This window comes from Neltuma alba, unplaced genomic scaffold, assembly GCF_004799145.2.
Source record: "Neltuma alba isolate B1F8T4 unplaced genomic scaffold, ASM479914v2 tig00004862_pilon, whole genome shotgun sequence".
Taxonomy (NCBI): domain Eukaryota; kingdom Viridiplantae; phylum Streptophyta; class Magnoliopsida; order Fabales; family Fabaceae; genus Neltuma; species Neltuma alba.
This window is the reverse complement of record NW_021633885.1, coordinates 391,780-407,258: the sequence shown is the minus strand read 5'-3', so window position 1 is coordinate 407,258 and position 15,479 is coordinate 391,780. Positions and strand designations below refer to the sequence as shown.

The 15,479-nt window shown below is 37.2% G+C and overlaps 1 protein-coding gene across 1 annotated transcript; it reads left to right on the top strand.

The window, feature by feature from the left end:
* Window positions 1–11,718: 11,718 nt before the first annotated feature.
* Window positions 11,719–14,256, top strand: LOC114745991 (trihelix transcription factor PTL-like). Its single transcript, XM_028934169.1, has 2 exons — window positions 11,719–12,162; window positions 12,983–14,256. Exons 1-2 carry the CDS (start codon window positions 11,723–11,725, stop codon window positions 14,130–14,132), a joined length of 1,590 nt encoding a protein of 529 aa, XP_028790002.1. The 5' UTR covers window positions 11,719–11,722; the 3' UTR covers window positions 14,133–14,256.
* Window positions 14,257–15,479: the final 1,223 nt, after the last annotated feature.

Genomic DNA, 15,479 nt, shown 5'->3' with positions numbered 1-15,479 from the left:
AGTTGTGAGGACATAGATGTTATCTTAATAGTGGACAATAGGAGACGATTAGCAATAGTTTCTGACGTGTGATAATCTTATGAATGAAGACTGACTAACATGTAAACTTGAAGGTCTCTGTTTCGCTTTTCCTCCGTCGGATTAGGTAAGAGAAAGAGGAACCCACGACATCGCAACATGAAGGCGAGTTCAGCTGATGAAACATCCACATCGATCCTCCGTGTACACTACAGAAGCTTTAGTTGGTCAACACGTAGGAGAGATGAAATTGAGGCTAATAATACATATATTCACCACAAGTTTCCGGCAAAGGCAGCACGCATGTCGGCCTCAGCTCCCGGTAGTACATCTGTTGCTAGCCGACCGCTAGTTATCGAAACCAACCTGCCATTGATATTGCTACTGAATTATAAGGTATCACTGCATACCTGGCAACCTTTATATGTTTCCATGTCATAGTTATACCTACTGTTCTAATATATCTGTGTTCATCATCAGAGCTATACAGGGTAAGTAAAACAAGTTTCACTGAATTCTATCTAACGCACACTTAATCATACACACTTTCTTTACCAAATATTAATTACTGATTAGATCATTGTTCAGACGACTCATTTTTTTTTTTTTTTTTTAAAAAGGTTCAAATTTCTACCTGTAATACACACTTTTTCCTGCCCTACTATTTATACAGTTACGCATATGCGTTAAGCGTGTGCTATACTGTACATGCACGAGGCATGGATTTTTTTTTTTTTGTTATCCAACGTGAGCTTTGCTTCCTTGATTATGTATATGTATTGCGTTAATGATCTTTTTAGTATGTTGGAGCATTGTATTGTATGGACTTTGTTTTCATACTGATTAATCCGCGTCTCACAGATTATATAATTATAAATTGATCACCGTTTTATTTGGTATACTTTTTCTTTTTTCAACTGAATTTTATATCAAGGAGTAAAAGTAGTAGATTTCAATATATTTATATATAAGAACACAGTAATTTGCCATCTAAAGTTGAACCAAATGGTAAAAATTGGAATGAAGGGTCTCACGATGTGATGAAAGGAAAAAAAGAAGAAAAAAATTCGTTAGTTATATTTTATTAATTTCCACTGATTAATGGCGTAGCCGTAGATGAGGATCACTACCCGATGTGGTGTTCTCGGGTGAGATGAGTGATTTTGCAAAGACGTCCACGTTGGAGCACTATGTAATTTGAGTGCATGCACTTACAACAATTGAATTATCACTTGATTGACCAAGTTAAGCAGTGCCAAACGTACCAACCAGCATCCAATTACATAATTCATTATCAATATATATAAAATTATGAAAAATAAAGGGGCAAAAAATGAAAAGATTGAAAACGGTTGAAAATAAAGGGGCAAAATGAAAAGATTGACGGTTGAAAACCTTTCGGTTATGTAAAGCGAGGACTCTAATTCCAATTGTTAAGGCTTACCAGGAAAAGGGGAAAAATTATGAGGGGGGCACTCATCAGCAGCTAATAGAAATTAGAAATAGTTGAACGGACTCAGTAAAAAAAATTATAATCAAGTTTATATAACGAGGCCTCCGCGTGTTCGAACCTTTCTAGTTATGAGAACGAATGCCTAGTTATGTAGGGCCAGTTAATTCCAATTTAAGACGAACATTTGCGGTGCAAGGCATTGTGGAATTCTTTCTGACGAAAAAAAAAGCTTTATTATAATTCAGAAATTATTTTTATGGCGAGAAACATAACTTTCACGAGAAAAATTCAACTTTGAACTCATTGTTATATGCGAAAATAATGAGTCACCAATATATTCCCTCCAATCCTATATATAACCTCCACGTTTAACAAATTACCAGTTAAAATCAGTTAAAAATAATAAATAAATCAGAAATATTTTTTTTTCAGATTAGTTATTATTTATTAAAAGAGTAAATGAGAGACAATAAACCAAAAAAAATGATAAAAGAGAATATATGAAGGTAATATTAATGAGAAAAAGGTACTAAATATAGTCAACTAAAGACAAACTAAGAAAAAATAATAATAAATACTCAAACAAACTAGAAAATAAAACTTATATTTTGGATTAGACTTATCTCTAAAAGTGAAGTCTGAAAATAAAATAAGCCAATACTCATGTAACTTTTTTGCCGTAATGACTGGATTCACAATACTGTTGGGTCACGTTTCAGCAAAATGCTGGGCTGAATCACAAAGGTAGAACTCTCAATCTGTTTTAAAGGGATTTGAGCCATTTCTCTTCGTTCCAACCACCGTTAATTATTGGTTTGATTTATTTTCTTTGGAATAGTAAAAATGTTTTTTAAACAGGCTCATAGGTGTATTGAGTTTGGTTATCTTTTAGATTTTATTAGTTTGAGAAATTAAAAAGTTTGTATTTAGTTCTTTTTTTTTCCTCTGACGGAGACAGGAGATGGGTAATCGATCAGGTATTAATTTCTTCTATGAGCAGCGTTGGTCATATATAGTATGATTCTAAACTTTAGTAGTTTGAAAATAGAGGAACGAAGTCCCAGTCGAAAGATTTACGTCCGCATACTTAGCAGGGGTTTAAAGCTTTTATTTATTTATTTTTGCCACGCACAATATCCTTTTATTTGACAAGTTTGATTGAAACACTATCAGATATTAAATGTGAGTATTTATCTTAGTACGAATTCGAATAATGGTTGGCATTTCTTCTACTAAATCTAATCCGTTGATTCAATGTTTTAAAGTATGAAGCTCGCACGATGCTTAAAAAAAAAAAAACACGAAGTGTGGAACTTCAAAAAACTCTTTGATTTAAAAACGACTTGGCACAGGACTGAGGGCATAGCCCCTTCCATGTGTGATTGTGAGGATGCAATATAAATTTTAAAAAAATGAAAAAATATTTAACATTTTACAACAAGATCTCATTAATAAAATTTATTTTTTTGGCCGGAAGTAATAAAATTTAGGAAAAATGACAATAAAATACCTTCTGAATTTCAAAATAACAAATAAGGCATCTGAATAAACAAAATGACAAATAAGGCATTAGGTATCAATTTAGAATTTTGATTTTTGGTCTCAAAACATGTTGCAAAATCCATTGACGAAGTAGTAACTCTCACTATGAAAGTTATAAATCTCACTATGTGTTTTGTAAAATTTAGCATGAAATTGTATTGTTTTTTTACAGAAAAGTCGCTCAACTCCTCAAAACAAGTTGCAAAACCCATTAATCAAGTAGTAAATCTCACTATGAAAGTTACAAATCCCACTATGTGTTTGTAAAATTCTGCAAAACTTGTTCAGTCTTCAAAACAGATTGCAAAACCCATTAATGAAGTAGTAATTCTCACTATGAAAGTTGTAGATCCCATTATGTGTTTTGTAAAATTCAAAATCAAAATCCCATATTGATATTTGATGCCTTCTTTGTCATTTTTTTTATTTGGATAGGTTATTTGTTATTTTGAAATTCAGAAGGTATTTTATTGTCATTTTTCTAAAATTTAATTGAGTGCACATAAATCACATGTAAGTATTTTTTTTTTCCGGTAAATATATGCAGAATATGCATCAGGTGCAATGAAATAAACGGTGTTTATAAAAGAGAGGAAATAAATGGTGTTTTCATGTTTATGGGCCTGAGAATTAAATAGCGTTTAGTTAGTAGTTACGACTTACGAGTGATGAGGGCGTGAGGCATGGAAAGTGAGAAGAGGCGGGGGGCAGAGGGGTGGGCGGGTGCCTAATTTAGGCCAGCTACTGTGAGAAAGACAGGTTTTTTGCTGCTTGCTGGATTTTAAAGGATAAACGCGCGGCACGTCTTAATGTCAACTATTTGACACTCGCGGGTTTAGCGTCAATCGCAATCGCACTAATGGAGGCCCACTGGGCCTATCATTCTCCCCATTTCAAGTCAGCCCATATTACGCCCCCGTTTTCCCCCACTCATTCATTAATTTAGCTCTTCTGGGAAGACACAAAATGAGACTAAACTGGAAACAATGATGACTAGCTTTCTTGGTCGTGATCATGGAGGTTGATCAGGAATTGACATCTCAGACGTCTGATTTTGGGGGGGCTGCAAAATAAGGCGCATTTTGAGGTGAAAAGCGTGTACTATAATTAAATGAACAACACATGCGCGCATTTGGAAAATGCCCCACTCATCCATCCGCCTTCGTCTCCCCCATGTTCCTCCCCTTCATCATACCCTTCTCTGACTCTCGCTTGATTTGTTCATTTCATAATTATTGAGTCTATACGCATTACATACCAAAATAATCATTAATTAATGAGCATGCTTTCTTTAATTAGCTGTTTCTGGCTCTAACTTTTCAGGGGGGGGCTCGTTTTCATTGCAATATTAGGCCTCCCTAGACATCGCCATGATTCAGAGGCCCCACTTCATTCTCTCTACGCACGCTTACACATGTAAGTAGCGACGACCGTCTATACATAGGCAGCCACTTCGTTCTGTGCTACCCTCATTTGTACACACATCAAAGGGCGTGCTTTTCGTAGATGCACAGCCAACCAATGGTCGACACATCCCAACCTCCCCTTCTCTGTGCGTCGCCTCTGCCTCATGATAAACTAAGGCTACCCCTCCTTGTATCACCTCCTTTTGTGTCCCCTTCTGGCTGAAACTTATGCATCTTTGATTTATTACTCCTCTCTGCGTGTGCATCCCATTTTGTCCCAACATCACTCTGCTTAAGTAAGAACCGTTAACATAAAATCTGAAGTACTCCAATACGGTAAGGGTACTTCTAATAAGAAACGTTATCGCGGCTAATTGGTAACGTCTGATCATTTTTTAAATAAAAGCGCATCCAATCACAGCCATAGTACAGATTCATATGGAATGTGGTTTAGAAACGTTGAAACTGGTGGCTGCAGCGGCTATATTTGGTAAGAATTTTGGGGTTTGGAGAGCCGAATGCTTGTGCATGTGTATTTGCAGGCTTTTTACACACGGGCATACAAGAAGCTGTCGTCGAACAAAATTCATATATAGGCACGCGTGCAGTTGACATGTACTGCGAGTGTGTGATGAGGATAATAGGCCGTAATTGGTGATGAGATCCTCGTCCCAGGAGAGGTGAACTTCCTACCGCCCTGATTCTGCCTTCTCCGCAGCCTCATCCTCCCTCCACTGCCGTGCCCAAAATCAGAGTCGTCCCGGTATTTTTTTTTTTTTTGGTAATGAAACATTAAATCCTGCGTGGGTGCATTTGTGTGTTTTTTTTTCAAAAAAAAAAGGGGAAGAAAAAAGGAGGGTGGGGAAATTGCATGGGATGGAAAGTTCTGCTGCTACTTATAGTGCAAGCTATCAGTCTGTTGTCTGCGTCTGTCCCTCACCCCTCATAGATCTTCCCCACCTACCCTCTATCCTCCTCCATCTATTTACCTCCCTACGCTCTTCCACTCAATAATTAATTGGGAGAATTACACTCAGGTTCCACAGAACATAATTAATATAAAAAAAGTCCCTCGAAATCACGAAATGATTCTAAAGTTCCCGGGACCTGTGTGTAATTAATTCTAATTATGAAATTACATAGTTACCCCTGTTAATTTGAACCTATTTACAACATTAACAGTAGCTGTTAACAACCCGAGAAGAGGTGGTTAACAACCTCAACAACGCCCCTTGGCATTTCACAGAGTGAGTTGTCATGAGCACTGCCGAGGTTGTCAATCATGTCTTCTCGGGTTGTTAACAGCCACTGTTGAGATTGTAAACGAATTGCTGCAATAAAATTAGAAACTATTTACAACCTCAACAGTGGCTGTTAACAACCCGAGAAGAGGTGATTAACAACCTCAACAACACCCCTGGCATTTCACAGAGTGAGTTGTCATGAGCACTGCCGAGGTTGTCAATTACGTCTTCTCGGGTTATTAACAGCCACTGTTGAGATTGTAAACGAATTGCTGCAATAAAATTAACGGCGGTAAGTAGGTAATTTCACAATTAGAATTAATTACACACAGGTCTCTGGGGATTTCAGAATCATTTCGCGATTTCGAGAGACCTTTTTGATATTAATTGTGCTATATGAGACTTGAGTGTAATTTTTCCTAATTAATTCCCTCGTAGATGAGATCCACATCATTGTTTCCCTTTCCCACCTCCTATCCCTATTCTCCTATCCTTTCTTCCGTTCCATTCACTCTTCTTTAATTTACTCATGCAAATTAAAACTCTCCTTCCTTCATCCATCCTTGCAACTCGGAAGAAGGGCATTCACTTATGAGTGCTGTACATAAATTAATTTCAGCAATTCTTTCTCTCTTTCTTTCTCTTTCCCGGACAAAAAAAAACTATTGTTGGAGACACTAATGAAAACAGTAAAACGCATAATTTTAAAAGTATTCAAGGAAATCATATTTTTGGCCCGCATGTAGTTAATCTCATCTGAAAAAACGAGACTCCCTGTTATTATAATTGTTTTTTTAAATCAATTAAAAATCATATTTTTGGCCCGCATGATAGAACACAGAATATGGATTTGCATTACAGAGAGGCGTACGTACGGCCTGGGGGCAAAGACTCAGAAATGATTTGTCTGTTCTGCATGCCATCTGGCCCTCTGCCTGACGCATGATGTTAACAGCCAACACCTTCTCCTGCGTCCTGGCACTACTACAATAGAATGGTAATTACATAAAGGCGACAAAGTGGCTATAAATGAAAAATTCAATGCGTTGACGAAAGCATAGGCGCAATTACTGTTTTTTCATTTTTATTTTTCGACCACCGGAAACAATACATGTGGGTCATAATTAATGTGAAAGAAGCTACGCAGCAGACGGTACATCCTCAGGCGATCACGTAGTTATTTTAATTTCTAATCTCAATTTTTCTTTCACTTTGCAGTTATTTTAACTTCTCATGTATTAGTTAAATTTAAAAGTTAAATATTTTTTTAATACATCAACTTATGAACCCAATGAATTATTTCTATTTTTAAATTTATTGATTGAATTGTTTTGATTCAAGATTTATTTTATATTTTGGAATTAGAAGAAAGATTTTAAACTTTTTTACGGGTGTGTAAACCTGCATATTCATTTGTTTATGGATTTGTGTGGACTTTGAATTTTATTTCAAATTTTAAATTATTTTATTTTAGATATTTGGAATTAAAATTTTAAGATAAGTTAGATATTAAATTGCATATTAATATATTATAAAAGAAACAATTTACACGAGGGAGAAGGAGGGAGGGTTAGGGCCGAGGGGTTCTGTATCCTGAATTAGTAGCGGCTTCCAATTTCCAAACGTGGTGGCGATATGCGATTGTTTAAGCACATGATATCGTATGTATTATTTAAAGTTTAAAAAACTTAGAATTCATACATCATGAGTAATTATTTTTATTTGAATCTATTGGTTGAATTATTTAAAATTTTAGCTTTATAATATACATTAGTTTAAAATGTTGATAATGAATTTGTAAAAATTGTATAATTTTGAAAACTTTGATATTGTGTTGTAATTTGACGATGAGTCACGCAAGCTGCTTTTATAATACAGAAGAAAATATCATTTTTCCTGTGTAATTGTTGAATCAAGTATGCGACTTTCTAGTTATTAACCATTTTATCTCCGTCCGTCAATCTTTTATACGGGATAAATAAATATCTTTTTGCACCCGTGCATCACATGAGCATTGTACTAGTTATTTCTTAGAAAAAAGAATGGACATGTTAGTAAAGCAAATAGTGAGTTTTCTTACACATTTTCAATATATTATTTTCCTCAAATAAATACATAAAAATAAAATAATAAGTCTCCAAGACTCCAACTTTACCGGCTTTTGACCCGTTGCAAGCTATATTAATTATAAATGAACTGTAGACTTTTTGGTGCTAGCTAACTTTACTCCTATTCTGATTGATCGAGGAGCCAGAGCTCGCACAAATATTAACCTTTTGATGAATCAACTTCGACTTAAAAAAGACAGACAGGGGCTATATGCGGATTTTGTGACATTCCATTTGTTGATGAGTATCATGCCCTTACAAAAGTCAGTTACTAGTATGATTTATGTTTAGATTGATTTTTATAAAAATCAGATTGATAAATTGAAATTTGTTTAGATAAGTAATCAAAAAGTAAGTTCAGATATAAAATGATTGAAAATGGTATTATTTTTCTCTAAACTAATTTGCCTCATTTGTAAATTGATTTTTAATCTAATGATATGCATAAATATTTTAAAAAGATCATATAACATATGATATAATTAAATAATTTATTTAACTTGATTAATCTTTTTAAATTAGTCCACCGAGTCTTATATTAAAGACCTAAAATAGCATATCATATATATATATAGTTTGATAAATATAAGCAAAACACTAAATTAAAAATAATTAAAATTAATACCGAAAAAATAATTAAATTGTTGGATCACTTAAATATATTTATCTTTCTTTTCATCCTCTTTTGCTTCCTCCATTTACGGTGGCAACTCAAAAAGCTCAAATTTTGAGCTTTTCACCGCAACCAAGATAAAAAGCCCACCCAAACAATGTAAAAATTTTGACTGAGCCACAAACCTCAGTCTCCCTCACCAGATGATCCAAACAGGTGCATAATTTACATGAACTTTTCTCGGCCACACCTAAAATATCCCTACTAGTTAAGTTTATTATCTATAATTATTATTATTAGAAGGATTATCATGAAAAAAGTAGATAAATATGAGAGACAAAATAAATTGGGGTCTTATATTTAGGACCAAAATAAAAGTCAAATAGGATCTTACTCCTCTGGTCCTAATTATAAGACCCAATTGACTTATTTGAGGAGATTAAGGAAGTAAGTTAAGTTGGTTATTTATAATAAATAAGTGTTGTCATTCCTAAAATATCCTTGCTAATTAAGTATATTGGCTAAAACTATCATTATTAGAAGGATTATCTTGGAAAAAAATGCATAAATATAAGAGATAAAATGGATTGGGTCTTATAATTAGAACAAAATAAAAAGTCAAATTGGGTCTTATAATAAGGACCGGAGGAATATAATAAAGACTGGAGGTAGTATAATATTTCAGTAGATTCAATCCAGCAAATCTCTTTCATTTCAAACAAAAAATCAATTATAAAAAACACAGTAAAGATTAGAAAGCTTCCAATCTTCCCGGTTCCCAGGCTAGCTAAAGCATGCAAATGTTTTCCACAGAAATTTCCAATACCCACTTGATTGTGATAATTGAATAGAAAGCACGACCTTGCCTATAGCCAGAATGTTATAACACAGAACACTGAAGAGAAAAATCACAAAACAGAAAAAATTATACCTAGCTAGCAACATTGAGAAATCATATGAAAATTATACGGCTCAGCAACTGCCCTCCCTGCTTCCCCCTCATTTTCCCTCCATTTTCAAATGTTTTTTTAATTACTAAATTCTATATTCAATAGGTGACATTTTAATATTTTATAAACAAAAAATAAATTCGTTTTCACTTTTTTATGATTTTTTTTTAAATCTATACAGCACATGTTAGAATACAGTAATTGAAAGAAATAAGAAAAAAGCATTTGGGAAGGGAGGGAAAATGAGGGGAAGGAGGAGGGAGCAGGGACCCTCTTCCCCAGCAAAACACATCCCTAAAAACCACAAATCAGAATACCAAAATGAGTCTGTATCCAGTTTTATTCTATTATCATGTAAGGTGAAGAGATGTGCCCAGAGAGAGTAGATGACGAAGAGAGTAGAGAGAGCTGCGAGTATATCCTACGACGTGATCTGCGAGTGCATCTCCGTCACCGTTGGGCTTCTCAGAGCCCAGAGGGCTATAGTCCCCCCGCCCCGCCCCCGGGGGCTTTTTTTTGGAAGGGGGGGGGGGCGGCGGCTTGCGAGATCGAGATCTGAGCGAGGTGAGGAGGATCGGATTGAGACGAGGTCGAGGATGAGGCACCTAATTAGTGACGAGTAGTGACTTTGGTAAATACGAGTAGTTATTTTTCCCTCTTTTAAGTTTTTTTCTTCTCTCTTCTCTATTCTCTTTTCTTAGTAACAAAAATTAGTAATTCAAGTATGTTTAAATGGGCCGGTCCGTTTAAATTTTACAAGGCTGCTCCATTTAAACCTAAATGGTCCTACAATCATATTAACCTCAAGCCTGCAAGCTTCTAATTCAATGGGTTCGACGTGTTCTCTCACCTCCATCAGCGATATTTATGATCACACGCGCGCGCACAAGCATAGTAACAGTGACAGGTGAGGAAAGAAGAAGACAGTGGCTCCAGGGGGGTCCAGGATGGCGCGCCCCTCGAAAACATCACAACCAAATAATTTTGGAACCACGATCAGACTCAGATATGTTCATTTTGATGGTAACAGTTGCCTGCTCTTCCCGCCAAAACAAAACAGTGTCAGGGAGTGATGAACTGATTTTCATTACCTAGCTCCCTCGTGTGGATAAATAACATATACTTGCGTCACGTATATGGCAAGCTAGAAGGAAACCACAGAGCCTGGTGTGTACTGTCGAATGCTAGATCTTAATAACCAATATCATCAATACGAAATGTGAAATCTCCGGGGAGCCACACTACACGTATAAGTCACAAATATGTAGTAAAACCTCCAAGGTCCATGTAACATTTATATATTCTTTCAAGGTGCAACTCACGGAATAAATGATTTCTGATTTTACAGATAACGTGGAGACTGTGGCACTGTGCGGAGAGAAGCTTAGACTGACGAGTTCCTCTTTGTGAGCTTCATAATGAATTAAATAGGGATTGGGAACCTTGTCTGAACACCAACAGAAAAAGGCAAAGCAGGAATTTAGTTTTGTTTGTTTGTTTGTTTGTTTTAACTCATTCAGCTCTGCGCCTTTAATGCACTCCATGTTACCCCTATTTTCTTGTTTAAAGAAAAAGGAAAAACTTGTCTTCGGGTCGCAACGATTAAATCTCAAGTACTTTCAAAGGAATTAATGCACACAGCACATGCATTGATGCATGTTTACCCGTCTGAGAAAATCATCGGAGCCATACTCTGTTGTTCCCCTTGCAGTTTTTTTTTCTTTTTTAAAATTTGTAAAACACGAATTAAATCTTAAAATAGACATCGTTATGGCAGAGCGTGACTGGATGAACTAAATTCTATTTATCAAGCAGATTTTCATGATGCAACGGCACACATTTTTTGTTATCAAAATTAAGAAAGCGGCAATTGCAGGTGCCTAGCCAGTTTGAGGAAAATGCGAAACACAAGTTAAGGAAACGGTGGAGATGATGTGAGTGTAGGCAGGGAATAATTGGTAGAAGTCAAAAGGGGAGGATCCAAGGCATCACACAGGCGTCAGCACATGAGAGCCCAAACTGGGCTGTCTTCCATTGCTCATTTTACTTTAATCAACACACGCGTCAAATTTTAATTAGATGCAATTAATTAAGAGATTAAAATAAATATATTTAGGGGTTTAGTTTTATTAGTCGGGTGTTTCTGCGGAGTCCCAGCGGCCTCTGTGTACGTACAAAACAAACCCGCAGAAGGAAGCAGGCGATGAGAGAGAGGGTCTCACTCGCCCTCCTCACACACTACTCATACGCTTGGACTCATACCCTATGGGACCATCGTCCTTCCCTTCAAATTTGAGCTTTTTTCCTGGACGACACGATCCGACTCTGCCGCTCCCTCCCCCCCTCCTCCCTTAGCTTCCTCTTCAGCCAGCGATAATTCTCATGGAAATGGAGGATCACCATCGTCCGCATCAACATCCGCAGCAACATCTTGAGTATGGTACTATGGGGGATCTCCGGCACCTTATGAATGCACCGAGGTCGCTCTCGGCGGACCTCTTCCCGGCTCACCCGAATTTGACGCCCACCCACCACTACGACGCCTTGTCTTTTGGTCGTCATCAACTGATGGCTGATATAATGCCTCGCGGCCTTCACGATTCTTCTGCTCTTAATACTAGCATTTCCGTGGCCACTCCCGCTGCCGCCGCCAGTACTCCCACGTTCAGTGCCTTTGAGGCAGACACTTCTGGGGGTTTCCCCGGAGACGCCTCCACCGCACGATGGCCCAGACAGGAAACTCTAACACTTCTTGAGATCAGATCTCGTCTTGACTCTAAGTTCAGACACGCCAATCAGAAGGGCCCCTTATGGGATGAACTTTCTAGGTACACTTTCCCCACTTCTTGCTCCATTCTCTCCCTTGCTACTCGCTTCTTTCCCCCTCTTTTCACCGAGTTAAATGATATTAGAATTCTTTACGCTGCAAAGATTCAGCACTAGCAACCAAATTTCATATTAGTAAAAATGACTGCACTTGGAGTCTTCGGTCGTCAGCCATCGATTTCTGAGTATACGATTTCGTTTCTCTTCCTTTCGCTGGAAAATGACTATGCACTCGTACAGTTGCTTCCTTTTCCAACAATATTTCTCTCTTTCTACTCAATTCATGATTATTCATGCTGCAGCTTCAGTATTTAAGTTTACTATGTATACCAATACCCTCGCGGTTCTACCACTGACTCGCGTCTCATCTAGAAATTTTGTACCCCTCTTTTAAGTGCAAGTTTTCCCTTTTATTCTTGTTTTATTCCTCCCAGATTGAAGATCATTTGGCTTTTTTTGATGCCTTTGCATACCTATTTGCTCTTATCTAATTTGATCCTACGAAGTGACATCAGCCTGAGGCCATTCCCTCATAAAGCTCATTTCTCTGTAGCAACGGTCCCAGATCTGTCATATGCTTAGTTGTATTTGCTATAACTGGGTAGCAAGAAATGAACATAAAAAAGGTCAGTGCATGGCACAGCATTGTTAACTACTAAAATTAGCATCACCCTCACATGGACTTCTTTAGGTACTCCTAGTCAAAGCTATAATTATTAGGGTTTAATCTCCGACCATATTAGTTGTGTTGTTAATTAGGTTTTTTTCCCCTTTTGTCCCATACCTTGCCCATCATTTGGTTTTGCTTGTCTTGATGTCCAGAATCATGGCCGAAGAATATGGATATCAAAGGAGCGGCAAAAAATGCAGGGAAAAATTCGAAAACTTGTATAAATATTACAAGAAAACAAAGGAAGGCAAGGCAGGAAGACAAGATGGGAAGCATTACAGATTCTTTCGCCAACTTGAAGCCTTATATGGAGAAAGCAACAACCCAACCTCAGTCCAAGAAACCAATTTGGGTGGCAACAGTCTTCACTTTCACACCCCCTCCCAAACAAACCAAGACATTTTTAATAGGCACTGTGATAGCGTGAGCCTCACTAATAACTCCACTGAGGTGGACACATCATCATCGGATGAAAATGATTCAATGGAGAAGAGGAGAAAGAGAAGAGGAAGAAGCTGGAAAGTAAAGATAAAAGAGCTGATCGATTCGGAGATGAAGAAGGTGATGGAGAAGCAAGAGGCATGGTTGGAGAGATTAATGAAGACACTGGAGGAGAAGGAAAAGGAGAGGGCACTGAGAGAGGAAGAATGGAGTAGACAAGAGGCAGCCAGGTTAGATAATGAGCATAAGTTTTGGGCTAAAGAGAGGGCATGGATTGAAGCCAGAGATGCAGCTTTAATGGACGCATTGCAAAAATTAACAGGAAGAGAAATAAGGGCTGGTGATCCAACTACTGCTGATATTCAAAATTACAGCGAAAACCAGAATGAAGATGGAAGTGAAATACTACATAGCACTGACAGAGTTGGTGAAAGTTGGACAGAATCTGAGATCACTACTCTCTTTCAGGTGAGAGCTGAGGTGGAATCCAGGTTTGGGCAAAGTGGGTGTCCGGAGGAGGTTCTGTGGGAGGAAGTTGCCAACAAAATGACTTGTTTTGGCTACCATAAAGCTGCTTCCGTGTGCAAAGACAAGTGGGAAAGTATCAGAAGCTATTACAAGAAGCGCAAGCAAAATTCTGCTAGTTTTTACTTGGAAACCAATAATCAGTCACCCCTATATAATCAAGCAAGTGTTTATTGTGATGTCAACCAACAGCGGCAGATTGGTTCTTCACCTTCAAATTCTAACGTTGGCAATGCTGCTAGGGCTGATAGTTGTTTTCCCTTGTTTATGTGTGAAGGAGAAAATATGTGGGAAAATTTCGGCTTAAAGTTCAACAAAGGAAACCAAAACCCGTGAGCTAAGCACTGTTGACGCCTATGCAACAGAATTGACAGATCTCTCTTTTTTTTCCTCCTTCATTTTTTTTCTTGAACTAGATATATCTATGTGTATTGCACAATGTTCTGAAAAATGAGTTATATATTGATTATGACTACTTGTGAATAGCACGAGTCGTTATAAATTTTATTATATATATACTTTTCTAATTCTAAATATAAAACTCACTTTATAGTATAAATACTAAAAATTGGTCTTATATATAGAATCGGAGGAGTATATTGATACTTATCCTATCCGTGTATATATGTAGAGGGAGATTGATGAGGATTAGCTGCGCTCCATGTCAATTCATATAAATTATATCCATGTACGGGCATTTATATATTTATGAGAAAAAGAATTAGCTTTTGAGGCAGATTTAACTTGTAGGGAGAAGACGAAGGGGCAAAGCTAACTTAAAATTAAGCTTTGGCAAACGACCGCAATTGAAGTGATTATTTCTTGCACGCTCACAGTTACTTAATTGGTTACATTGCATTACTTCGATTTCTTTGTCAGTCTTGCGTGCTCTCCTCCTTTTGTAAATCTTTAATTTATCCTTAAGGACAGTACAGGTCTGATGTGTCCGTACTGAATGCATGTAATACAGAAGCAATTTATTTCTGCTCACAGAAAAGTAAGGAGGCAATTTCTTTCATTGTCTTCTTTTCTTTTCATTTTATGGCCGTACAGGATCACAGATGGATGTGTCCACGGATATTGTTGAGATATATCGATATTATATGATTATTACGTCGACTTTTATCCAAATCGCCGTACTATTAATTAGTCTTGGTTCATAGTTACACATAAGAAAGGTACGTACGTTGAAGTTTAGTGTATGGAAAGAACATAAAATGCAGCGTCCTAATCAAAGCGGCACTGATAGTTTAGGATTTGGCGGGCAGAAGGGAGGTGTTTTATTGTAAGGCGAAGAAGCTTCCCTTAAGTGTTAGACCAGAGAACATCCAAGCTGACATTTCAACGTGGCTAAGAGATTTGGTGCATGCAGGAGTAGAGGGAAGGTAATTGTAGGAACGAACGTGATATATATTTTGTAGAGATTGAAGGGATGGTTTCAGACCAAAAAAAAAAACAAGAAGAGATGGTGAATAGTGAATAGTGAATAGTGCATAGCAGTGGCAGGTGCAGGGGGTCTTTTTGGTGCCGTGAAGTGTTAACTTGAATCGTAAGGCTTGCCGTGTATTGTGTATTCTCAGATGCTTAGGTCATCCACACTCACATCTGTGTCCGTACGTTGGGAAAGAGTAGGGAAGCTTCCTGCAAAAAGGAAACCTTACTCTTACACTGGGATTCACCAGG

Excerpts from the sequence above, each read along its gene's own strand:
- LOC114745991 (XM_028934169.1), top strand. The coding sequence starts at position 11,723 with ATGGAGGATCACCATCGTCCGCATCAACATCCGCAGCAACATCTTGAG. Across the intron at positions 12,163-12,982 it reads TTATGGGATGAACTTTCTAG|AATCATGGCCGAAGAATATG; the intron begins GTACACTTTCCC and ends CTTGATGTCCAG.